The sequence below is a fragment of the Petaurus breviceps genome, unplaced genomic scaffold (genome assembly GCF_028583685.1).
Source record: "Petaurus breviceps papuanus isolate PSGF00001 unplaced genomic scaffold, PetGlider_PUasm1.0 189, whole genome shotgun sequence".
NCBI lineage: Eukaryota > Metazoa > Chordata > Mammalia > Diprotodontia > Petauridae > Petaurus > Petaurus breviceps.
In genome coordinates, this window is record NW_027185809.1 from 26,199,202 (window position 1) to 26,227,102 (window position 27,901).

General features: G+C 38.4%; 1 protein-coding gene across 1 annotated transcript in view; it reads right to left on the reverse strand.

The window, feature by feature from the left end:
• The window catches only part of MAP3K9 (mitogen-activated protein kinase kinase kinase 9), a 129,118-nt gene that overhangs the window by 30,074 nt on the left and 71,143 nt on the right, over window positions 1-27,901 (reverse strand). Inside the window, exons 3-4 of the mRNA XM_069091738.1 lie at window positions 4,609-4,789; window positions 1,152-1,364 (exon numbers count right to left, since the gene is read on the reverse strand). Coding sequence (XP_068947839.1) covers window positions 1,152-1,364; window positions 4,609-4,789 — 394 coding nt within the window. The remainder of the gene's footprint in view (window positions 1-1,151; window positions 1,365-4,608; window positions 4,790-27,901) is intronic.

Consider the following 27,901-nt stretch of genomic DNA (forward strand, 5'->3'; position numbering starts at 1 on the left):
TCTTCCCATCCTGAGACTCCTAAATGTGGGGAAACCACTGCCACAAACAATAGCCAAGAATCAGAGAAAATGCTGGTCTATGATATTACATCAAAATGATAACTCGTAGGAAAAGAAACAAGGACCTAGGAAGGAACAACTGAAATCTCCAAAGTCACAAGAATAACATCTAAAATTAAGTCCTTGAGTCCTAATTTCCAGATTAACAGGAAAAAAAATTAACACAAGGGATCTTTACTAATAGTTATACCATAGTCATAGTTCATCATATTTTAAGATGGAAGGGTTCTTGTCTCTACCATCTTATATATTTACATAAAAACACAAATATATGTATACATGGATGTACATGTCTATACACACATACACACATACACCATACATATCACTCCCCTCATGAAGAAGTTCCAAAAGTTCCCTCTTCCCTCTAAGATAAAATGCAAACTCCTGTTGGCAAAATCTTAGCTGGAAGGAACCAGAGAAATCTTCCAGTTGAATGCCATTTTCTCACAGATGAACAAATGTAGGTTAAGGGTTATTAAGTGACTTACCTAGGTTAGCAAATAAATGTTAAAAGACAAGACTCAAACCCATGTTCTCTTGATTCCCTGTCTAGTGTTTTTGAATCAATGACTTAAAATTGCTGGACTGAGGTCAAGGGATTCTTAGCAACATAGCATAGATTTAGAGCTGGAAGGGAATTAACAGGTCATCTAATCCAACCCCCTCATTCGACAAATTTAGGAACAAAATCCTAAAGTAATTTGCCAAAAAAAAAAAACCATAGGTATGAAGTGGCAGAGATAAGCTTTGAAGGAAGGTCCCTTCACTCCAAATCCTATGATATTTTCCATTCATTCCACTGCTGCCTTTATATCAAGGCGCTAGCACCAGCTCCTTAAGTCACTGAGCCCAGGGTCTGCTTCCTTACCTGAACTGACCCCTTCTGGCTCAAATGTTCCACACATTCAAGGTATTCATTCACAGATTTTGTTGCTGTCAACCCTTTCTATCATGGATGGTTAACAACAAGAAGCACTCACAAGCTCAGTCTAATAAGGGATTAATAAGATGACAAAATGGGTATTATTCCCATTATCCATAGGATTTCCACCAGGGATAAGTAATACCTAATTTCCTCTCATGATAACTGATGTAAAAACTCAGCAATGTCACAGTACTCCCTTACTCTCCTCCATTCAGGGGGCCACTTACCTTCCATGAGTTTGGTAAAAGGTTCTGGGCATGTAGAAGGAATGGGAAGGGCAAGCTTATTCATGGCAACTCCATAGGCTACTGCTAAGCCATCTATTCCTCGGAAAGGCACTTCACCTGTCAGCAGTTCCCAAAGCAGCACACCATAGCTAAGGAGAGGCAAAGACAGAGACAGGAAATCACATATCGTACTCAATTGCCATACTCAATTATCATAGCTTGTATGACCTTGCCAAACACAGAAAAGGCTTCCTGTGCTAATGGGAAGTCAATGGACAACATATCATGACTATTATGATTTTCATCATGGTGCTCTTATTGGCAATGTGGTTCAATGGAAAGAACATAGTCTTGGAGTCAGGAGACCTGAGTTCTAGTTCCAGCATTATCCTCCCTTAAAAAGTAAGCCCCTTGAGGGCAGGAGACTGTCTAAAATTAAAGATAAAAATCTTTATTTTTATCCTTAGCACTTAGGACAATGCACAGAGTAAGTTCTTATACAATGCCTGATGACTGACTAACTTCTTATGTATGTGACCCTGGGCAAATCACTTAGGCTCTTCTGAGTCTTATTTTCATTATCTATAAAACTAGCGGAGGAAGTAATAATACTTCTTTCTACTCCCTACTTCACAAAGTTGTTATGAAGAAAGTATTTTCTTGGGAGCAGCTAGGTGGCACAGTGAGTAAAGCGCCGGCCCTGGAGTCGGGAGGACCCGAGTTCGGTTCCGGCCTGAGACACTTAACACCCACAAAAAATACTAGCCGTGTAACCTTGGGCAAGTTACTTAACTTCAACTGCCCTCCAAAAGGCAAAAAAAAAGAAAAAGAAAAAGTACTTTCTAAGCGCTAAAATACAATGTAAATATAAATGTTATTTCTGATGTTGCCACATATTGGTTGAATGAACTTGGAAAAGTCACTCCACCCTGATCCTGTTTTCTCATCAGTAAAATGAGAAGGTTGAACTAGATCAGGGGTTCTTAACCTGGTATCCAAAAATTTGGTTTTTAAAAATAGGTTGATAAGTATATTTCAACACAATTGTTTCATTTGTAATCCTGTGTATTATATTTTGTGCATTTAAGAATATTATTCTCACCTATACCAAAGAGGACCATCACACACACAAAAAAGGAAAAACCCTGATCTCTACAGATCCCTAAGGTCTTTTCAATTCTAAGAGTCTGAATCTATAAAAATAGTACTGAATGATGTTGTCAACATTTACTGTTTCTTTCAATATTGATTTTATTCATAGCTATATTTAATTATATTTTGAGGGTTTTTTTTTAAAAAAGGGGGCATGCTCTTGGGCATGCTCTAGTGGATGAGCCAAAATAAGCAAGTTTGGGTAGAGAAGAAGGTTTTTATCATATGCCAACAAGTTGAATAACTTCCCATATGTAGTCATTGATACTAAAGAGATTATTGTTAACCTGGTCTCTTAATAATGGTAGTATCTTTGCCTGGCTAAACATAACAGGTAAATCTCACTGTCTAGAACCCAGGAGTTCTTTTCTTCAGTGAATTTTTGTACATTTTTTTCCATTTGACCCGTTCTGTTTTTAATGAAGTTGTTTTATTGGTGATTTTTTTCTGCCTCTTCTATCCTGAAGTAAATTCTATTTTTAAAGGTATTTTTTCTGCCTCTTTTTTCAAGCTGTTAATTCTCTTCTCATAATATTTTTGCATCACTCATTTCTTTTCCCAGTTTTTCCTCTACCACTCTTATCTCTTTACCTTTTCTAGGAATTTTTGTTGGGCTTGGGTCCAGTTAGCATTTTTCTTTGAGGCTTTGATTTTAGCCATCACTGTTGTCTTCTTCTAAGTTTATGTCTTATCTTCCCTTCCACAGCTTTTTATTATTAAGTTCTCTTTTTGCTGTCTGTTCATTTTCCTAGCCTAGTTTTTTACTTTGAATTTTAGGCTCAAAGGGGAAGTGACTTCCTGGTGGGGAGAGCTCTTGAGGCATGGTGATGTAGCTCTGGCTCTGGGGTCAGAAAACACAGGCTCTTATGGTTCTGATGCGTATTACTAGTGTAACTTTGAGCAAGTCATTTAAGCTCTCTGAGTCTAGGTTTCTTCATCTATAAAATAAGGGGGTTGGACTCGGCAGCCTCCAACTTTCTTTTTTATTTTATAGACGTGACCCTTTGACCCAATCATATTTTACAGATGTGGAAACTGAGATTCAGAACAACCATACATGACATACAGCTATAGTGAATAACAAACAGGGTGAAGATTTGAAATGAGGTCTGCTGTTGCTTTTTCTAGTACATAATAATTGCTGATGGCCCATGACTCAAAAGCGACTGAGATTCTTTGGGGGGACAAGAACATATTAGTTTATATTAGCTACTTCATTCCATAATGTCAATGGAAAAGCCTAATTTGACATAGGAATTCGCCTAACATGGAACTATGTTTCTGAAACATAGAAAACTAATAACATTACATTTTCTTGCATACAATGATGCTAATGACTTACTGTTAGACCATCTAGTTCAGCTCTCTTAATCTTACAGATTAGAAAATTAATCTGAGGACTAGAATTGATTTATCCAAAGTCACATGGGTAATAAGAAACAAAGCTCAGATTTGAACTTATGTCTGAAATTCTTTCTACTGTATCACACTGAAAAATACAACTTCTATTTTCCCCATATCTAAAAACATAGTTGAGGGGCGGCCAGGTGGCTCAGCGAGTAAAAGCACCGGCTCCAGTGTCGGGATGACCTGGATCAAATCTAGGCTGAGACACTCAGCACCACACCCAGAAATAACTGGCCGTGTAACCTTGAGCAAGTTACTTAACCCCGAATGCTTTAAAAAAAAAATAAAAAATAAAAACATAGTTGACGCAAATAGTGGGCTGGAAAAGTACACCTATTGGAATGTATAGTATACCCAAATAGTAGCAATCATATACTCTGACTGGATAGTATAGACATTGGTCTTGAGCTTTTTTACATCTAGAACAAGTGTTCTTAACCTCAGGTCTGTGAACTTGTTTTTAATTATTTTTTTTAGAATTCCATTTCAACATAATTTGTTTCCTTTGCAATTCTATGTATTTAATTTTAAGTATTTCAAGACATTCTTTTGAGAAGGGGTCCATTGCCTTCCCCAGACTTGCAAAAGGGTTCATGATGCCCACAGAAAGGTTTAGAAACTTCTTAGCATCTCTTCCTAGAAGGCAACCAGATATCTTCTCTGGACTACAGTAGATCCATATGGTGAAGCAATCCCTGGAAATCCCACTCCCTAGCTAGCATAATCTGCATGATTTTTGGAGATCATCAATCTACGTCTGGCTTCTTTTCCAGCTTGGGAATCTTACGCTCCTAAACAATACGCAGATGAACTTGAGAGCACCATGGCCCCCACCTCCACACGTCGCTGCCTTTGGAGAACATGGAGGAGCGAATGACTTCAGGGGCCATCCAGGCATAAGTTCCAGCTGCACTCATTTTGGTGGTCTTGTGCCATTCCCGGGCCAGGCCAAAGTCCGTGATCTTCAGAGTCTTGTCGCTCAGATCTCCATTCTCCACCTTCTGGAGGATCAATACTGGACAAGGAAAGAGAGAAAAAATGAGAAAGCATCATCAGACTGAACACAAACAGTCCGCTTAAATCATAATTCACATTTATAAAACATAATGGTGCTAGAAGGGAGGCAATGCAAATCTTTTCCTCCTTACTGTCCTATAATTAGGTTAAACGCCTTGTACAAAATACAAGGATAGTAAAATAGTGGAGCTGAGACTCAAAGCGAGTGCTTCTGTCTCCAAGTCTGACTCTGTTTTTCATTATACCAGAGGTTTTCCAATCTTTTCCAGTGGCTTTTCCATAGCAAAACCCTATGGCTTTTGGTGAACCTTCCCCATATCCCTTATTCAATAAGAAAGGGAATAAATTCTAGAATCTGTCATGCATATACCCATAAGAAATGAAATTTTTAAAAGGTTAACTCCCATAATGAGAACTTTACTTCTATATAACATTTTTTAGTGTCATAAAATTATTCTCTAATACATACTTTTTTTTCCACTAACGTTTCTACTTAGGGGCTACTTCTGTAGGAAAATATGGTCATCTCCCAAGTGCTCCCTATATCTCCTTGATAAGCTCCTCTTATCACCATGAGGTCTCATTAACTGTACCATGCTGCCTCCCTAGACACCTCAGATGTCAGCCTACCTGGAATCCCTTTTCTTTCCATATGTTAAGTCATCCAACACCTCATTATTCATCATTACAGAATGAGTTACTCCATCCAGAATAATTGGTTAAAAAACTATGTTTTGAGATCCACAGATACCTGGACTCATGATTTAATACCAACAGCTCACAGGCCAAAACATTTTGTCAGTGTGTTATGAACTAGATGTACTGAGATCAGACCTGACCCTTCTTTCAGAAAGGCCCCATTAAATTCATGCCTAACAATTGTGTCCCTGATTTTATTACCACAGGCCTTAGATTATCTCGACAGCCTAAGGGGAAAGATTGAAAAGATGAAGGAAGAGGTTTGTGGGATATTGTTTCTTAAAACAAAAACGAATATTTAAAATAAAGTATTATGATTTCTTTATATCTTCCTACTTTTCTTTTCCTAAGAAAAGCTTTCCTCTGGATGTCAAAGTCTTTCCTAGTTTCAAGGCTCTAGAGGTAGGAGCAACTTCAGAGATTATCTTGGACCTCCCTTATTTTACAGATAAAGATAAAAGTCCAGAGAAGTTGTGATTTTCATAAGGTGCAATAAGCAGAAGAGCCAAGATTTGAACCTAAGGCCTCTTATTCCCATTCCGATGTTTTTTCTATTGTACCAGCCTACCTCTAGCTTATTTCCTTTTTCCCATACACTGAGAATGTGACAGTAATAATAGTGAAGATGATGATGCTGATGATGAAAAGACCTTGCAATAAGCTTGGGAGGGAGGTGCAAATATCATACCCATTTTACAGATGAGGACATGAGGCACACAAAGGTTGAGTGCTTATCCAAAATCACATAGCTAGAGCCTGAGGCCACGTTTGAACTCATGCCTTCCTGAGTCCAGGCCTAGCATTCTCTCCACTAGCTGCCCCAACATATTGCAGAGGTGAATGATGGAGAGTCTTTGTGGACCTAGCAACAACAGTGCACTCCAGGAATGAACAAGTGGGCTTAGAAATTGGCTATGCAACTTACAACCTGCATATCTCTGGGTATCTCACTTAACCACTATCTTTAAAATAAATCAGTTGGACTATATGATACCTTGAGGTCCTTTCCAGCTCTAAATCAATGATAAGGGACAAGTGTTCCTTCCAGGGTAACATTCTACAGTGGTTTCACCAATTACTTCTTTTTAAGGCTAATCCTCAGGGTCCCTCAAGGTTGATTATTGATTAAATAGTAGAAGTTCACATTTTATCATGCTTTAAGACTTACAGGGCAGCTAGGTGGCACAGTGAATAGAGCACTGGCCCTAGAGTCAGGAGGACTTAAGTTCAAATCTGACCTCAGAAACTTGACACACTTATTAGCTGTGTTACCTTGGGTAAGTCACAACCCCAATTGCCTTGCCTTCCCTCCTCAAAAAAAAAAAAAAAACGGTTTACAAAATACTTTCCTCACTATCACTCTATGAGTACAGTATATCATTTTACAGATCAGAAAACTGAGGCTCTGAGTGGTGACATAAAGAAGAATGTTGTGAGAAAAAGAAACCCACCAAACCAAAGAGCCAAAATACCTGAATTTAAGTCTTGCCTTACTACTTACTGTGTAACTTTAAGCAAATAACTTCCCTCTCTGGGCCTTAGCTTCCTCCTCTTTCAAATGAGATGAATGATCCCTTTCTTTCAGAGTTGGGAGACTGCAGGTATGTAATATTGAACACACAGCCCAACTGAGGTTAGCTGGTTTTACTGAACTTTTTAAGAATTACTTTAAGGCCAGGTAGCACAGCGAGTAAGAGCACCAGCTCCAGTGTCGGAATGACCTGGAGATCGAATCCCGGACTCAGACACTTAGCACCCACCCAGAAACACCTGGCCGTGTAACCTTGAGCAAGTTACTTAACCCCTATTGCTTAAAAAAAATTTACTTTAAGAATTTTTAAAAATTATTATTTTTTAAGAATTATCTTTATTTAATATTTAAGAATTATTTTTTAATTATTATTCTTTCTTACAAGGGGTGGGAACTTGGGCAAGGAATGGGGAGAAACATTCAGAAAGAAAGGTAATGTAAAAAATAAAAAATATCTGCCATCTATAACAAAAAGACAAGATAAAGAAATTGAGAGAATAAACATAGGCAGAGAATGAAAATTATTGGTTTTTTTTCAAATGATCTGATGGTTTATTTAGAAAACCCTAGAGATTCAACTAAAAAAATGAAATGATAAAAAACTTCAGAATAGTAGAGGGATCTAAAAGAAACCCATGAAAATCTTTCTGTATAAAAACCATCAAGAAAAGACAGAAAAAGAAATTGCATTCAAAATAACCATAAGATGTATGAAAAATGTGGATATCTACCTACCATGTCACACTCAGGCTTTATAGAAATATAAGTAAAAAATACTCTACAGAAAAGGAAGATGGGGGCAGCTAGGTGGCACAGAACACTGGCCCTGGAGTCAGGAGGACCTGAGTTCAAATCCAGTCTCAGACACTTGACACTTAACTAGCTGTGTGACCTTGGGCAAGTCACAACCCCAAGTGTCTTACCTTCCCTCCTCCAAAAAAAAAAAGAAAGAAAGGAAGATAACATATTAGCAAGATATGAATGGATCATGGTTGAGTCATGCTGCTGTAATAAAAGTGATAATACTAGCTAAGTTAGTTCAGTGTCATACATATCAAATTACCAAAAAATTATTTTATAGAACTTGACAAAATAATAACAATATTCATCAAGAGGAGTGAAAGGTCAAAATTTTAAAGTGAAATAATGGAGAAAATACTTGTGAAAATCATTCTATAAAAAAGTAATCATTAAAACTATTTGCTACTGGTTATACAAAAACCTAGAAAAAATTATTTAGGTAAATAAGACAAGAAGGAATCAAACTTAATGGCAATCAAACTTGATAAACCCAAGGACACTACTGGGGAAAGGACAGATGTATGACAAAATATTGACAGGAAAACTGAAAGGCAACCTGGCAGAAATTAGATTTAGGCCAACATCTCACATCATATATCACAACTAGCACCAAATGGACCCATGACTTGGATATAAAAGTGTCATCTTTAAAAAAAAAAAATGGAGGAGGACCAGAGAAGACAATAATGTTTACAACTGTGGATAGAGGAAGAATTCTTTTTTTTTTTTTTGCTTTTTGGAGAGCAATTGGGGTTAAGTGACTTGCCCAAAGTCACATGGCTATTTTTTGTGTGTGTTAAGTGTCTGAGGCTGGATCTGAACCCAGGTCTTCCTGACTCCAGGGCCATTGCTGTATTCATTACACCACCTAGCCACCCCTTAGAGGAAGGATTCTTTATCAAATTAAAGCTAGATATTTTTGTAAGAGAATTTTGATTACAAAAAATTGTAAAGTTTCTGCATCAACAAAGTTAAAAGGAAAACAGTTAATTGGGAAAAAATCTTTGCAGCAAATGTATCTGGTAGAGTTCTGATATCCAAGATAAATAGAAAATTAACAAATATAAGAACAAAAGCCATTTTTCTCAAAAGAAGAAAATAAGCTATCAAAAGCCATATTAAAAGTGCTTCAGGGGTGGCCAGGTGGCTCAGTGAGTAAGAGCACCAGCCCCAGAGTCGGGATGACCTGGGGATTGAATCTGGGCTCAGATACTTAGCACCACATCCAGAAATAACTGGCCATATAACCTTGAGCAAGTTACTTAACCCCAACTGCTTAAAAAAAATTCTTCAAATCACTAATAAGAAAAATTTAAATTAAAACAACTCTGAGGTGCTATGCAACTATCAGTTAGTCAGTCAACATATAATTATTAGGTGCCTACAATGTTCCAGGCACTGTATCAAGCAGTAAGGATTTAAAAATAAAAAGGGAAGGCAAAAAACTAGTTCCTACTCTCAAGTAGCTCATAGTCTAATACAGGAGACAACAGGCAAGCAACTATATACAGAAAAGATATATATATATATATATATATATATATACAGCATAAATAGGAGATAATCAACAGAGGGAAAGGACTAGCATTAAGGAGGAATTGGGAAAGGCTTATTATAGAACATGGAATATTAGCAGAGAAGGAAGCCAGAGAAGACAGGAGAGAGAGAGAAGGTGGGAGAGAATTCCAGATATAGAGTGAAGTCAGCGAAAATGCCCAAAGAAGAAAAATGGCAATTGTTGCAGGAGCTTTGAGAAGACAGGCATACTACTGAGTAACTGTGAATTGGTCCAACCATTCTGGAAAGCAATTTGAAACTAAACCCTCTCACCTCCTACTCACTGATCCAGCAATACTTCAGTACCCAAAGTGGTCAAAAACAGAGGGATGGATAGCTATGATCTTAAGACCCATATGCCCACAAATATTTAGAGCAATGCTTTTGTTATAGCAAAGAACTGGAAAGAAAAGGTATTCATATCAACAGGTGGATAGCTGGTGAATGTAATAGAATATTTTTGTACCATAAGAAATTATTAATATGATAAATTCAAAGAAACTTATAAAGACTTATATGAACTGATGCAAAGTCAGCAAGACTGGAAGAACAACTTATACAATGACTACAATAAGATAAAAAAAATAACTTGGAAAGACTTGAGAATTCAGATAATGCAATGACCAATCATGACTTCAGAAGACTGATGCTGAACCATGATCCCTACCTCTTGGTAAACAAGAACAATGCAATGATTTGTTTTTATTAATTCTTATTTGTTATGAAGGAAGAGGAATAGTTGGTAGGTAGTGAAAGTGATACCACAAAAGAAATAAATGAGCATCAAGGAAACAATTTTAAAAACACAGAAATTACAGGGAAAAAAAAACAGAAAAAAAACACAGAAATTTAAAAAAACAGGGAAAATTAGAAGAGAGATCAAATAAGTAGGGTAGTTGTGTTAATATGTTAAATTTAACATATTTTTAAAAAACTATATAAGAGAAGTTCACAGCTTCATATACAATCCTCTTTTCAGGTCTTTTTATTAAAATGTTTGTTTTTGGTGATTTTTAACATATTTTAAAGATATCAATAAAAATGTATTAAAGTTAAAATGCATTTTTTAAATAAGGGAACTGAACTAAAAGTTCTCTAATGTCCCTTCCAGGGCTAACTAATTCTATGATTATCTTCCTTCTCTCTCATTTTTTTAGTCTAACTGTCCTTATAGAAAAGCACCATCACCAGACAGTTGACACACTTACATAATAGCCGTGTGACCTTGGGCAAGTCGCTTAACCCCAACTGCCCCCCAAAAAGCAAAAAAAAAAGAAAAACACCATCAAAGGAGCACTCAGAACTGTACTTGGGACTCAGCCAAGTCCACTTCTTCACCTGCCAAAAGGGTTCCAGTGGAAAGTACATAACTCTGAGAAGAGATTTCTCCAAGATGAAAACACCCTGGAGCACTAATGGAAATGGAACGCTACATCCCATAAGCTAGGAAGAATTGAAAAATTCTCCATGGGAGGCACTGCTTTATTACTACCTATTAGATAAAAATGCTCACTTGGCATATTTAGGAAAACAAACAACCATCATTCAAGAAACTTTTCCTAGTTCAGCAGCTGGCTCTCAAAGAAAAAAAAAACTAACTCTATGCATTGGTAGCAAGAGCCTCCATTTTGAAAGGCAGGAAATGGGCAGAAGAACTTCCACACAGATCTTTCCATCATGGCAAGGATAAAGAACCTTGAACACTAATCAGTGTAGTCCCTTCGAACCCCGTGCCCAGGAAATTCTCAGAACCTCAAAGCCAGTCAGTCAACAGACAATTATTAAATTCCAGACACAATACTAAACGCTGGGGATACAACTAAAGGCAAAAAACCAGTACCTGCCCTCAAGAAATTCACATCCTAATGAGGCAGACAAATATGCAAACAATGTAATGCACAAATTAAGATTAAATGGAAGGTAGTACTAGCATTGGGGGGTGGGGAGAACCGGAAAGGACTCTGGTGGAAGGAAGGATTTGAACTGAATCTAGAAGGAAGAAGCCAGGGAACCCAGGGAATGGAGGGGAGGAGGGAGAGCATACAGGGCATAAGGGATAGCCAGGTAAGTCATCACAGGAGATGAAGGGTTGGAGGCGAGAAACAGGAAGAGCAAGCAAGAAAGCTCCTCTCAAAGGAAGTGTGCTTTCCCCCAGAATCATCTGAGGGGGAAGGAATGGTCTTGGCTTAGTCTCAAGCCCAATGTCACTGATCATAGAAAGGTACATGGAAGGAGTAAAGCATAAAATGATGGGAAAGGTAGGCAGGGGCCAGATGGTGAAGGACTTTGTAATAGTAATGGGAATTTGAAGATCTTCCCTGCCCCTTGATCGACCTAAGAGAATTTGAAGATCTTCCTTGCCCCCTAATAGGCCAAATGTAATCACATGGAGCCTGTGGTGGGAGGAATTTGCTGGAAGAGTGGAGCAGAGCTGAGAGGAAGCTGGGAGTCAGAGCAGTTAGAACGAAGGCAGGCGAGAGGACACAGGCAAGGAGACAGCAAGGCTTGTGAGTGTTTGTGGGAAGGCTTTGGGATGGTGTTGCTCTCTATAGTGTTACTGCGTATAGATTTCTTTGTTGCTATGATGGATTCAGTTTTCTGGTGTTGGGATTTGGCTTTCTGGTTTTGCTTCTGTCTTCCATATGGAGAGTCTGTTAAATTTTGCGATTCAGAATTACACCAGCAGCAAATTCATAGTCACCATCAATGTTGTGAATATTGCCTTGGCAATATAGACTTTTAAGACCAAATGAAGGATTTTCTATTTGATCCTGGAGATAATACAGAGGTACTAGAGTTTATTGACTAGAGGAAGTGACATGGTCAGACCTACACTTTAGGGAGACCACTTTGGCAGCTGAGGGGAGGATGGACATAGTGGGGAGGTGGGGAGAGACATGGAGAAAGGAAACCAATCAGCAGACTAAAGAGACAAATATCTCCTCCTTGCTAATGGTGCTGAATGGGGATAAAAACTACGTATGTGGCAGAGGGAATATACTAGGAGACCTCACAATCGAATTAATAATGATCTAGCTGGTGCTGCAGGCATAGATCTAAACAAAACATCTGAAGTAGGCCAAGTTATTCTTTGGGCCCCAAGGCCCTGTTATCTGGCCTGCTCCATGTCCCATTCTCCCAGGAGAGCCTTTCTTTCAGCTCTCTATCAATTTATCCTTACAAAGGTAAAATAAGGTTTACTTATGTGCAAGGAAAAGGTTTCTCTAGGAGACATCTTCTAGGTGACCCTATTAGATAACCCCCCTCCTTCTGCCAACACATTTGCTCTAATTAAGCACTTCAGGAAGCTAACCAGAATAGCCTAGACAGAATACATAGTAAAAAGCTGGCCCTAATAATGATCATGGTAGCATCTGTGTGGTCAGGCTTCCAACAGTAAGGATCCAACAGCTCCCCAGATTTGATGAGACCTCCTCACACAAGCTGCTCTCTTATTGAGGGTCTGTCAAATGTGTCTCTGCAAACCAGCCAGCTGTTCAGAAGTCCTTCTCTGAATGTCTCTGCTTAATTATACAGGTTCCTTAAATAAATCCTAGCCTTAGAAAGCAAAAATCTCACATGTGCTTCCTTATTTCAATATTCCCCCAAAAAAAGAATCCAGCACAAATTATTTCCCCTTCAGGTATATTTGCTGAGAAGACTTACTTTCAAGTCTGAAATAAATTGATGGAAGTGCTACAGACACCATGACGGGTAGTGAGGACCATATTTTAGGGCAGGAGATTTTTACCAGGTCCTTCAAATCATGTTACATAAATGGCACTGTTCTCCCTGCCCTATCTACCCCCTATAAACTCATCATCATTAACCAGAGATTGACATGATTTAGGGAACATACCAACAAGTGTATAAAAGAAAATAATAATGACAGTACTACTAATAATAACTGACATTTATGTAGTATTTTAAGGTATACAAAGAGTTTTAGATAAATTAGAGCACTTGAACCTCACAACATCTTTCAAAGACTATTAGGAAACCATTGCCAATGGATACCTGTATCAGATAGATGAACACATGCACATACCCTTACACAAGTTCCAGTCACATCATTGCAATAAATGGAAACCATTTCTGAGCTAATCCTTTATTTTTTAAAAAATTTAATTAAAAATGTAATCAGCAAAAATCTATTTTCTCTGCCTCCTACCTCACCCATGCTTGGGGAAAGAAAGAAAAGAAAAGAGAAAAGAGGAAAAGAAAAGAAAGAAAAAAGAAAGTGGGGGGAAGGAAGGAAGGAAGGAAGGAAGGAAGGAAGGAAGGAAGGAAGGAAGGAAGGAAGGAAGAAAAGAAGGAAGGAAGAAAAGAAGGAAGGAAGAAAAGAAGGAAGATAGGAAGGGAGAAAATCCTTGTAACAAATATGCACAATCTAACAGAACAAATTCTAATGAGGACCAAAGCATAAATATAAAATTTTGCACCCTGAGTTGATCATTACCTTTCTGTCAGGAGGTGGACCGAATGTTTCATCATTCCCTCTCTAAAATTGTGATTGGTCATTGCACTGATCTTTCTTAAGTCTTTTACATTCATTTGTCCTCATAATGCTGTTACTACACAAATCTTATAGAACTGTCTTAATCAAGCCTAGGAGCTGCAGCCAAACTAAAATAATCAGCTCTGATGTCTGGGAGGTTAAGTCACACAGGAGAAGGAGGAGGAGGAGAAAAAAATACACCCTCTTTACAGAGGTGAGGGTCAGTGGGTGTGAAATACTGCATACACTATCAAGTACGGTTGATAGGTTGGTTGGTTTTCCTGAAATGCCTTTTCCTCTCCATCTCAGCTCCAGGCATTTTTTCTGAGGCCCAGAATGTTCTTCATCCTCAACTCTGCCTATTGACTTCCTTAGTTTCTTTTGTTTTTGTTGCTGTTTGTCCTTCATTCTTTTTTTTTCTTTTTGCTTTTTGGAGGGGGAAGGCAGGGCAGTTGGGGTTGAGTGACTTGCACAAGATCACATGGCTAGTTTTGTGTTAAGTGTCTGAGGCCGGATTTGAACTCAGGTCCTCCTGACTCCAGGGTAGGTGCTCTATTCACTGAGCCACCTAGCCTCCCCTGCCCTTCATTCTTGAAGAGGACCAATGACATCACAAGGGTGATATCTTGACCTGCTTGTAAATTAGATTTAAGTGAGGCAGAGCTGCACAAAGTCATCAGCCTTACTCTCTCCTCCCCAGTCATTTTCAAAGCCCAGTGGCAAGACAAGAGTCAAGACAACTGGCAGCTTTCTAACTAAAATCTCATCTTTTATAGGAAGCTTTCCCACTGTTAATTATTTCCTATTTATCCTGCTTTGTGTTTGTATATGTATATATGCATATACATGCATGTATACACATATGTATATATATATACATATATATATATGTTTGCATGTTGTTTCCCCCATTAGATTGTGAGCTCCTTGAGGGAAGGATCTGTCTTTTGCCTCTTTTGTATCCCCAGTGTTTAGCACAGTTTCTGACACATAGTAGACACTTAATAAATGTATTGGTTTTTTTGAAGGGAGGAAGGCAAGGCAATTGGGGTTAAGTGACTCGCTCAAGGTCACACAGCTAGTAACTGTGTCAAGTGTCTGAGGCCAGATTTGAACCCAGGTCTTCCTGACTTCAGGGCCAGTGCTCTATTCACTGTGCAACCTAGCTGCCCCATAAATGTTTATTAACTGATTGATTTCTGTTTTAGTCCTTACAAGGGAGACAGCTTGTTGGGTAAGGGGAAATATAGAAAAAATATGATGTAAAAACAAAAGATATCAACAAATCTAAGATAAAAACCAAATGACTCATTCAGTATATAAAGAGAATTTTGCAACGACTTTCACTGAATATACATTTGTATTCTGCCAGGACTACAGAAGTGTGGATTGATCTCCCGTAGGAGAGAAAGTGAAAGGACTTAAGGAGTGCCTAAGGACAATGAAGTTTTTATTTAGAAACAAAAAAAAACGAAACTGAAGAGGAACTTTAAATGTGGGGGAAAGGATCTGAGTTGTCAGAGAAGCAATTTGACCCTCCTCTCAGGAGTGGGGAGAGTAGAAGAATGAAGAAGGACAAAAATGTGAGGTGCTTCCTAAATCAGAGGAAGTCGGATGTTCTGAGGAAGGGGCAACTTGTTCTCCAAGAAATGATACAGTAAAGCTGTGGAAGCTGTCAGGAGAGAGGGCATCCAGCAATGGCCTGAGAAAGAAGCAAAGAATGGCATACTGGGGAAAGAAAAGGAAGGATAGTCATTAGCTGACAACAGAGAAAAAGCCAAACTGTTTCTTATTTTGGTTCTCCTTCCTCTGTCAAGGAGAATGACTGTTGCAATTAGAAAGACCAGAACAAAAATATCTACCAGGGAGGTGACAAGTAAGGAGACAGTTAAGAGAGTAAGTACCTAGTAGACCTGAGCTCAGACCAGCTAACCCAGATGAACTACAGGACACTGCTGAGTCACTACATATATAGTGATTCCTGTCTATAGCTTTTTAACAAAGTTGTTTTTTACAATTTTTTTTTACTAAATTGTTTGCATGTTGCCTACTCCTTGACAGCTATTGCTGCTGTTCAGTCATTTTCTCGGTAAAGATCCTGGGGTAGTTTGCCATTTCCTTCTCCAGCTCATTTTACAGATGAGGAAACTAAGGGAGAGGGTTCAGTGACATGCCCAGGATCACAAAGCTAGTAAGTGATAAAGGTTGGATTAAAATTCAAGATTCTAAGCCCAATATTCTATCCACTGCACCACCCGGCTATTTGTCTTTCTTTGTATTCCCTGAGCTTAGTACCATGCTGTTATGTTGTTCAGTCTTTTCAATAGCATTGCACTGTTCTTGACCCCATTTGGGGTTTTTTTTGGCAAAGATAATGGGAGTGATTTGCTATTTCCTTCTCCAGCTTATTTTGCAGATGAAGAACTGAGGCAAACAGGGTTAAGTGACTTGTCCAAGGTAACAAAGTAAGTGCCTGGCCAGATTTGAACTCAGGGAAGATGAGTCTTCCTGAATTCAGGCCCAGCAGTCATCCATTGTGCCACCTAGATACTACCTGGTGCTTAATACAGTTATGCCTTTTACATTGCAGGGGTTAAGAGCTCGGTTCCCCACCCCCACCATCCACCCCCGAGATCTAGAAAATCTGGGCAAAATTTCTTGGTCCTCCCTTCATACCAAAGAAGTCTGATTTTTTTTTCTTTTATGGGGTGTTTATAGTACCTTATTGTAAAATTTGGGTTGATATTATACAATACTATACATATATTTTATGGATTTCTGAGTTTCTAAACTTTTTCTGTCATCTGCTGGCCTTCCATTTCATCTGCAGCTTCCACAAAACTCCCCCAAAATTCCTATTTAATTTCTTATGCCAACCCATGATACAGCAAAATGACAGTTGGGAAGGTAATGATGTGGAAGGAATAATTGTATTAGTACCATACCTGGTTGCTTAATAAATGTTTATTGATTATTAATCCCAGTTATGTGAAAGACCATAGATGTTTTTTAGTTCAACCCCCTCATTTTATAGAATTTTTTAAAAGGCTATGGAGAATGAGAGAGGTACTATACCAGATCAAATAAATATTGCAGCTTGGAGAGAGAAAGGTCCAAACTGGCATAGTCCCCCCTGCCATTAGACAAATCTCTCCTCCAAGAAGATTTCAGGTAACATAGGAATCTTGAATAGGAAAAGATATCTTAGAATGCAGCCTGGGTTAACATTTCAGAATCCAGCAGATTCAATCTCATTCTTTCAGGACCACTCCTCAGACTCCAGGAGTTAAACAAAGGAAGGTACTCTCTTTCATTGATATCATAATCCTTTCTCATTGGAGAAAGGTGGGTGTTAGCAACCAAGCAACTGCATGTGGGTAAGAATATTCTTTAATATCATCTTTAATCCACTTCCCTTAGAAAATCCTTTCTCCCCTCTAACACCCAGCTTTCCAAGGATCTTTTTCCAGGAGACCGGAAAGAATTTAAGAGAAGAATCTCACTTTTTAATATTTTTGGTTTCACTATAAATTATGTTTTAAAATACACTTCAGGGGTGGACAGGTGGCTCAGCGAGTAAGAACACCAGCTCCAGTGTCGGGATGACCTGGGGATCGAATCCAGGCTCCGACACTTAGCACCACACCCAGAAATAACTGGCCGTGTAACCTTGAGCAAGTTATTTAACCCCGATTGCTCATAAAAATAAATAAATAAATAAATAAATGAATAAATAAATAAATAAATGAATGAATGAATGAATGAATGAATAAATAAATAAATAAATAAATAAAATACACTTCGCCATACAAAGGTGCAAATGTTCCTATTTTCAAGAAAGAGATGAGAACGGAGTTTGCAAACTACATTCCATTGGATTTACTTCTATTCTTGAGAAAAATTTTTGAACAAATCATTAAAATGTTATTAGTGAACATCTAGAAAAGGAAGTGTTAGTATGAGTTTCATACCTTCATTAAAACCAGATCATGCCAGACTAACCTTATTTTCTTTTTTGACAGGGTTACTGAACTAGTATATCAGATGAAGGGTTTTTCCTAGATTTCAGTAAACCATTTATTAAAGTATCTCATAGTATCCTTGTGGAAAAGATGGAGATGTGGATTACATGAACAAATAATTGAATAGAATTGGAACTAGTTAAATGGCAAGACACAAAGACAAGTTTGTAAGAATTCAATACCAATTTAGCAGATCTCCAAAGGAGTTCCCTCAGTAATCTGTGCTTGCCTCTGTTCTATTTAATATTTTAATCAATGACTTGTATCAAGGCATAAATGACAAGTCCAACATATTTGCAAATGACCCAAACCTGAGAGGGACAGTTAACACACTGGAGGAGATTCATGATCTAAAAAGCATGAGATAAAATGAGATCTAATCAAATGAAATTTGATAGGGACAAATGTGAATTCTTATTCTTGGATTCAACTTCACAAGTATGGGATAGGGAGGCATGGTTAAAAGTTTTCTAGAAAAGACATAGGAGGGGTTTTTTATGGACTATAATCTCAATGTGAATTATCAGTGTGATATGTCTTCATTCTTGGTCTGCCTTAAGAGGCAGGAATATCAGGAATAAATAGTTGATAGTCCTTCTGTTGAGGGAGCTAGTTGGGACAGTTAGGTGGTGAAGTGGATAGAGCTCTGGGCCTTGAATAAGGAAGACTTATCTTCCTGAGTTCAAATCTGGCCTCAGACACTAATTAACTATATGACCCTGGACAAGTCACTTCATCCTGTTTGCCTTATCTAGAAAATGAACTGGAAGAGGAAATGGCAAACCACTCCAATATATCTGCCAAGAAAACCCAACGGAGTCACAAAGAGTTAGCAGGACTGAAAACAATTTAACAACATCAACAAGAAGGGACGGTCATGGAAAACATTAGGATGAGTACCGTAGGCACTTCTGTGATTCCATGTTCAATTTCTGGATAGAAGACAAAGGCTTGGGGAGAGGGAAGAGAAGGGAGACTATTTCTCCTTAGACTTAACATTGTTGTTTAGAAGTCTCATTTCTTACAGTTTAGACTGGAACCTAATGGTAACATTAGCTTTGATTAATGATTTATCATTTTATGATTTTACTTATTTATTATTCATTCCCAATCTTGGACTCTACAATTGTTTACTCTGTGCCTGAAGGGATCACCTTGGCAGAGTGGCTGTTTTTCTCCTAGTCTTGAGAAAGGTAAATGTCTGAGACTAGATTTGAACTCATTTTTCTGACTCTCCATCCAGAGTTCTATCCATTGTGCCACCCAGTTGACTCAGGTAGAGACTGGAGATAAGGGAGTGGCATTCCTAGGAGAGAGGACACATCTATAGTCTTGAGAAAGGAATAGCTTTAGTACAAGGAATCTATAACCTAGAAAAGTAGAATGTAACTAGGGTAGGAAAGGGAAACAGTCATTAAAGATAAAAACACTAAACCAGGAGTTAAAAGATTTGGATTCTGGTACCATCACTGCAATTAACTCACCATGTGACCTTACTTCTCTTCTTAGTGCCTCCATTTCCCCATCAACAAAAATCTAACTTATGTTTCTGTTCTGACATTACATGAATCTGGAGGTCCTGGAAGTGCTGGTAGCTAAATGATGCTGCAACATCAAGATGCAACCAGAAGTCAATATATCACTTTTCTACCCCTTACTATAATACTTTGTTCAGACCATTATTACTTTCCCCAAGGAAAAAAATAAGTCACTGAATTTGAAACAAGAATACTTTGGATTCCTTCTTTCTCATTATTCACTTCTTTGGTTATAACCCTTCTTTATAATTTGAATAATGTTTAATGTAAAGGTATATGTAGGATCTATATTGGATTGCATGCCGCCATGGGGGAGGAGGATAAAGTTTGAAACTCAAGGGATTATGGAAGTGAATGTTGTAAATTAAGGAAACAAATAAATTTTTTTAAAAAAGAATACTTTGGATTCAAATCCTAGCTCTGTGACTTCCTACCTTTGTGACCTGGGAGAAATCATTTGCCCTCTCTGGGTCTCAGTTTCCTCACCTGTAAACTGAGAGAGAAAGGATGGAACTAGACAATCTTTAAGGTTCCTTTCAATCTCAAATCTTGTCTCTCTTAGTTGTGGTATATGATTGTGATGGAACACTACTGTGCTATAAGAAATGATGAGCTCAATGATCTAAGAAAAACATGAATAGATTTGCATGAAATAATGAAGAAATGAAATGAGCAGAACCAAGAGAACAGTGTATATAGTAACAGCAATATTGTTTTAATAATGACTTTGAGCAACTAAGTAATTTTGATTATTATAAAAACTTAAATTAACTACAAAGGACATATGAAGGAAGATGCTATCTGCATTCAGAGAAGGAACTGATAAATAGAAATATGTATAGAATAATTTTACATATATATGTAGATATATATATGTATATAGAGAGAGGCACATATTTGTGTCTAATAGTAGCCATCTCTAGGCCAGGGGGAAAGAAAAAAAGAAATGTACATGATAACTTTATTATTATTATGGTATCTATTATTGTATTTATCATATATTTAAAAGAAACAGCAAACTGTATATAATAGATTAGCAGTTTCATGTGCAATCATCTTTTTGTTGTAGTATGCTATGGAAATGCTTGTTTAATTTCATAAATTACAAATAAAATAAAGAATACATATACATACACACATATGCATACATATACACACAAATATATGTGTATGTACATACATGCACACATACACGCATACGAATATAATTGAGATAAAAGATATGTGAAGTCAGGAACAAAAACAAAAAAATGGTGCCCTCAAGGAACTGCCTTATTTGGGGACCATCTTCATAGGAATTCCCTTTAAGTGACCCTCTCGATGAGAGAAGATGCTAAGGAGTATGTAGGAAGAGAAATCCACCGATGTGCACAGACATTTTTGTGTCTTCCCATTATAATCTAGGGCCAAAGTTCTCTTCCATCCTAACAGCAGCCTAGAGGCAGGAGACCAAGGTTCTGTTCCCAGTTAAGCTACCGAGATTCTGTGTGATTGGGGGTACTTCAGAAAATCTCAGAATCTCCAAGTTGGAAGGAATCTCAGAGGAAATCTTGTCCCAATTCCTTAGTGAACAAGAATTCTTTCTAAGCCTCCATATCACCATCTATAGGTGGAAAAATCTAAAGGATCACTAAGATCTCTCTCAGGTCCCAGATCATTCTATAGGTGGCCCTGGGGATAGGGCACTGGAGTTAGGAGGACCTGAGTTCAAAACCTGCCTTAGTCAGTAGCTGTATAACCTTCTCTCAGCATCAGCTTCATTATTTCTAAAATGAGGGAGTTAAACTTCATGGCCTCTAAAGTCTTTTCTAGCCCTAAATCTACAATACTGTAACAATGATTTTTTTTTCATTTTTATTACCAGAATGGCTACATATTCAGGGCTGCCAAGCCCCACCCAGCCACCAGAGGCTCTTAAGCATCCTAAGGGCAGAACCACCAAGTCAGAAGGCAAAAGGGGTTTAGACAATATTATTCTGCCCCAGGAGAGGAGAATAGAAATGTTACAGATTGTTCTGAAGTAAGGGGTGAAGAAAATGAGGAAGGGAGGTGGTGGATAGGGGAAGGTCAGAGGAGGAAAAAAAAATCCCATTCATTAAATACAAGCAGGGAACACAGAGATGAAGGTACCATTCTCACTGTAACGTCTCTTGTGAATGAAAAGAAAGCAAATAAAATAATTAAACAAATGAACAAATAAATTAGATGAATAGCTAGATGACAGAAAAACAAAGAAGGCAGGTGTGGAAAAGCTCCAAGCTGGTCTACACCCTGACATCCCAGAAAGACCAACCCACCAGCTGCCAACGTGCAGAACCAGGTCCTGGGCTGCCTCACGCTGACTCAGCAGGAGCAGACTGACTGAACTTGTGACTCATCCATCACTGCCACCCAGAGAAGGCAAAGCCAGCACAAATTCCCCTAGTCTCCCATGGCTGCTGGCCCACTGCTGTCTCCACCTCCTGCTGTTTAGGGAAGGCTCAGAGGTACCAGACTCCCAATCTTTCAGACTCTCCCTTCTCTTCAGAGGAGTGATGCATGCCAAAGACAGACGGAAGATACCAATCGAGGTTGGGCTAACCTAATCCCAGCACATCAACAGGGCTCCACAGGAGACTACTGCCAGGCTATAATTTGTACAATCACATGGGCTAATGAAACCAGAGAGAGGCCTTCCATGCTCAAATTAGATGTGACGTTGGAGATTGTCTAATCCAACCCCATCAGTGTATACATGAGGAAACTAAGACCCAGAAGGTTTCTGACAAGCCCAAGGTCACACAGCTTACTCACTAGTGGAAGAGACAGAATCGGAATTCCTAATCTATTGCTCATTCTACTCACAACTGTCAGTAAGATGCAGTGGAAATAGTCAGGAGAGACCTACCTCTGAATACTACCTTTGATATTTACTAGTTGTATGACCCTGGGTAAGTCACAAAGCCTTATCTGTAAAATGTAAAATCTGTAATAGCACCTACCTTACAAGGCTGTTATCAGTATCAACTGAGATAATGTACATAAAAAGCTTTACAACACTGAAAATATATAAATGCCAGCGGTAACAGCAGTGATTATAACCCATTATGCCGCACGGTTTGAAAGGTAACTGAATTCTCAATGGTCTTTCTCTTTCTGTATCTATGTTCCTGTGAATTCCTGTATTCAGACTTGCCCTCTTGCCCTAGAGCTGAGGCAAAAAACTATGACAAGGATGGTCAAAAGCTGCCAAGTTCCCTGACTATTAACAATTTCGACAAACATTCCATTCTTAGAGGTGGTTCAGTGAATAGAATGCTGAGCACAGGAGATAGGAAGACCTTAGTTCAAATCTGGCCTCAGGAACTTATTAGCTGTGTGATCCTGGGCAAGTCATTTCACCCTGTTTCCCTCAGTTTCCTTGACTGAAAAATGCGTATTATAATAGTACTTACCTCACAGGGTTGTTGTGAGAATCAAATGAGGTAATATTTGGTAAAAAAAAAAAAAAATCACTGAGGGCAGCTAGCTGGCACAGTGAATAGAGCTCTGGCCCTGGAGTCAGGAGGACCTGAGTTCAAATCCGGCCTCAGACACTTAACACAAGAACTAGCCATGTGACCTTGGGCAAGTCTCTTAACCCCAATTGCCCTCAAAAAAATCACTTAGCACAGTGCCTGGCACATAGTAGGCATTATATAAATGCTTATTCTCTTCCCCTTTCAAACAAATATTAAGCACCTACTATTTGGCAGACACAGCTGTGTTGTGGAACCCTTTTTGGTATTTATCACAGGGTTCTACTTCTTTAGCACCAGTGTTGTTTAGAGGCCTCTCCCTTCTATGCATAAAACTATGTGCCTTGAATACATAGTAAGTACTTAATATGGGTTAAAATGAATTTAATTCATGCAACCACCTAAAACACTGTAAGGGGAAGTGACAGACTAGAGATGGTAAAGGCCATAATTATTTATCATCTGTACCCTGTATCGAAGAAAGGGGGAAAAGGCAAATAAATACAAAACTGTTCTTTTTGAGGTGGCAAGGAATGGGAACCTGAGAGGGTATCCATCAGTTGGGGAATGGATGAACAAGTTATAGCATATGAATTTGATTAAATATGATTATGCTATAAGAAATTATGAAGTGAATGGTTTCAGAAAGACCAACAAAGATTTCTATAAGCTGATGCAAAGGGAAGTTAACAGAGCCACAAATATAATGTATACAATGACTCCAGCATTATTGTAAAGATACTCAAAATTGAGAAAAAAATTTAAAAGAATGTCAAGGAAGCATTTTTAAAACAGAAAAGAAATCGGAATTAGGATCAAAAGGGAACACAGACAAGCACAGCAATTTTGGGACTACATATTGAATTTCGCATATACTTTTTAAATCAATTATCCATTCTGAAATTCACAAAAACACATTTTTGTGAATTTGACAATAAAATTTAATTCAAAAAACCAATCTATAGCTACTAGAGATACACAGTGTCATATATAATCCTCTTTTTCTTTTCTTTTTGTTCATGTTTGTCAAGTCTGTAAAAATATAAAAGCAAGCTTGGTACATGGGAACCTTAAATATAATCCTTTTCTTCTACAAGAACTCTGTAAGACTTTGTGGTTTATAGTACTCTTTCCTTCAGAAAAGTTAAATGACTTGACCAGGGTTACACGGTTAGTACATATACAACCCAAGACTCCAGATCTAGTATTTTTTTCAACCACAGCTCAGTGTCACCCCAGAGATGCTCAGTAAACCCCCAGAATACTGCTCATGTGAGTTCTATTCTCACCTAATAGAAGACAGTCTATATTATATGAAATAAATGGGTATATAACCTGGCCCATAAAGTAAAAGAGTAAAACCAAAAGAATAATACACAGAATGTGATTCCTCGTCCCCCAGGCCCAGTTGATATAGTCACAGAATATAGTCATCAAGGATGAGGTTCTATTACATTAGCAAGGTTATGTGATGTTTTCATAAGTTACAAAGACCTCTCTGGATCAAGAAGGGAACCACAGGATTGGCCAAGTGAACATAACCACATCCTTTCATGCTTTAAATAGCTAAGCCCAGAACAATTTCAGCAATTTGACAGTGAGAGAGAATTGCAAGCTGGGAACTCGTTATTGAAGAAACCCTTGTAAGAGAGGAATAAAATGGGAATTTCTTTCTCTTCCTTCCCATCACCGGCCACAGATCTCTGAGGGGGAGCTATTAGACCAGCATGTGATACAGCCTCTAATAGGGAGCAGAGACAAATAACTCAAATACACATACATAAAGAAAGACGATCACCCAAGGGAAGAAGCAGCTTCAAGGAGTGTGATACCTGGCAACAGAGAAGATAGTTGACCTACAGAGAAGAGCATACCTGGGGAACTCAGCTGAGGAAATGGATTAGCAAAAACCTGGCACCCAGTAAGCTGTGGAAGGTTCTACGAAGAAAGAATTTCTAGGCCCTAGAAGTTGTGCCTCTCTCGTTACTGGTTTTTTTCTGTAACATCTGACTCTCTGTGATCACATTTGGGGTTTTCTTGGCAAAGATATTAGAGTGGTTTGCTATTTCCTTCTGTAGTTCATTTTACAGATGAGGAAATTGAGGCAAACAGGATTTTTTTTTATTTGCCCAGGATCACATAGCTAAGTGTCTGGGGCCAGATTTGAACTTAGGTCTTCCTGACTCTAGCCATGGCACTCTATCCACGGTGCCACCTAGCTGCCCATTGTGTCTATAGTACCCTACATGTATGCCGTTTACCATTGTACTATAAGCTTGAGCCCACTCTTCCCATGAACACTGTGTGTATTTGCAGAATAGTGTACCCCAGATTTATGGGGTAAATATTTTGTAACTACTGCTTTTCTTATGCCATCCTCAAAAGTGCCTTTGCTAAGCATGAATTATATCTCCTGACTGACTGTTAATGAAGAAGCACACCATTGAGGGCTCAGAATGCAGACCCTAGAGATCAATAGTGGCATCCAATATGTAAGAATAAGTAGGAGAAAGAAACCAGAAACCATGTCATAACTATAATTTCTGTGAAAACGTCACTACAAGAAAGCTAAATTCTGGGAAATTAAAAAAAAAACAACAACAATAACTTCCTCAATGAACAGATGATGGAGTGGAGGCGGAGACAACTAGGGCAGGACGTTGTATCCCAAGTCAAACGCAGTTGCCACGTTAGGTCTTTTTGCTTAATTACTTTCTGTTACAAGGGAGGACTCTACTGTTGGCAGGGACAAGGGTGAGGGGTAGCTAGAGGTAAGTCAGGATGCTTCAAGAATTGACTAATATTTTTTTTAATAGGGCAGTGAAGTGGCACATTGGATAGAGTTCCAGGACTGGAAGTCAGGAAAACTCATCTTCCAGAGTTCAAATCTAGCTTTAGATTGCTAGCTGTATGAGTCACTTAACCCTGTCTGCCTCAGTTTCCTCATCTACAAAAATGAACTGGAGAAGGAAACAGCAAACCACTCCAGTATCTTGCCAAGAAAATCCCAAATGGGGTCACACTGAGTCAGACACAACTGACATGACTAAACAACAACAACAATAATAAAGACATCCATGAAACTTCTTTTAAGATGTCATGTAAATCCATCTCCAGTCAAGTAGAGGGGCAGGGTTGTATGACTGGCCATTTCCCAGCAAGACAGAAATATCAAATGCTCAATTACTAAACAGTAACACCCTACACACCCACTCCGCTTCCTTCCCCAAACAGGTTGCTGTATTATAATAAAACTAAGTGAGAATGAAGTTAGGAAGCTGGTACGTTCCTTTCTCAGCAAACCCCTGCTGATATTCTCTCATTTCTTACATGCCTCTGGAAATTTATCATCATGTAACTGCTTTATTGATGGCTCTAACTCAGGGACAGGAATGGGAAAATGGCACTATAGTCACATAGCTGGCATTTTATATGGGGCTATTATTTGAGGATGACAATGATAATAGCTAACTGCTATAAAATATAGGATGATATAGCGGCTACTCTGTTCCAGGCACTAAAGTACTAAACACTTTACAAATGATATCCCATTTGATCCTCATAACCGCCTTGGGAGATAGGTGCTATTATAATCTCAATTTTACAGATGGGGTAACTGAGGCAAATAACAGTTAAGTGACTTGCCCAGGGTCACATAGCTTGATGACCAAATACCCCTCAATATGAAAACTTGAGTTATCCAAAGAGTCTTTGGAATATACTCTGCCAAAGGTCTTGTAATCATTAAGAGTATAACTTCTGAAGAAACATTAAAATTGAAAAGGAAATTAATCATTTCCTCCTGGCCATGTGTCCTTGGATCCTACCTTCCTGTAAATAGCCTACTTCCCCCATCAGTCCATCCAATAAAGTCTAACAACCCTGCAGCACTTTCCCAGCCCATCAGCTCTCTCTTCCAAGCCCAAGCTGACAAATTGAAGGATACTCATTATTTCTAATCACAGAAGATAACAGGCTTGATTTCACCAATGACAAGGGAATAGACTACTCATCTTAGGACAGTACATTAATCCTCTCAAACCTCTACGATTCATGGACTCCAGTGAGGTTCTCTAGGATACCTAGTGACCTTCAAAAAGCAAGAAATTTGTTCATTTATGGTTGGCATGGCTTAGTGGAATGGGGAATAAAATCACAACAGCTAGCATTTATATAAGCACTTTAAGGTGTGCAAAGTACTTTATTCTCTTACTTTATCCTAGGTGCTATTATCATCTCCATTTTGCAGGTGAGAAAACAGAGGCAGACTTGCCCTGTGTCATACAACTAGTTTGAGGCTACATTGGAACTCAGATCTTTTCGACTCCAGATTCGGCACTCTATCCACTGAACCACCCAGCTGCTCCGGGAATCAGGACACATAGGATTTAGTCCCTGGTCTGCCACTAACTTGCCATGTGGCTTTGGAGCCAGGTTCCCCACCTATAAAATGAGAGGTAGGGACAAGATAACCTCAAAGATCTCTTCCAGTGCTGATGTTCTATGATTCTAGTATGTCTAATAATAGTGATGACAAGCTATATAAAGGACTGGTCCTGGTAGGATTCATTTCTGTCAGGTTGTTCCAAGGACATTCCAGAAATTAATCTGTTCTTTTTTCCCTGTGTTACAATGATGGGCTCAGAACGCAAGCTCACTGCACCCCCAGGATCAAAGGTAAAATGAAGTAACAGCAATCACATCAAAGCTGAGTCTAGTAGCTTGGTGGTAAGTACAGCAATAGTCCAGTTGAGACAAGCATTATTATGGATCAGATACTCAGTAATTAACTATAATTTTCTTTTTTGTTGTTCGAAATGTATATTATATTGATTTAGAGACAAATTCCAAACTTCATAATAAATTACATATCACACGGTGGGGTAAAAATTGTTCTTTAATATTTATTTTTATAAGATTTCTCTCTCTCTCTCTCTCTCTCTCTCTCTCTCTCTCTCTCTCTCTCT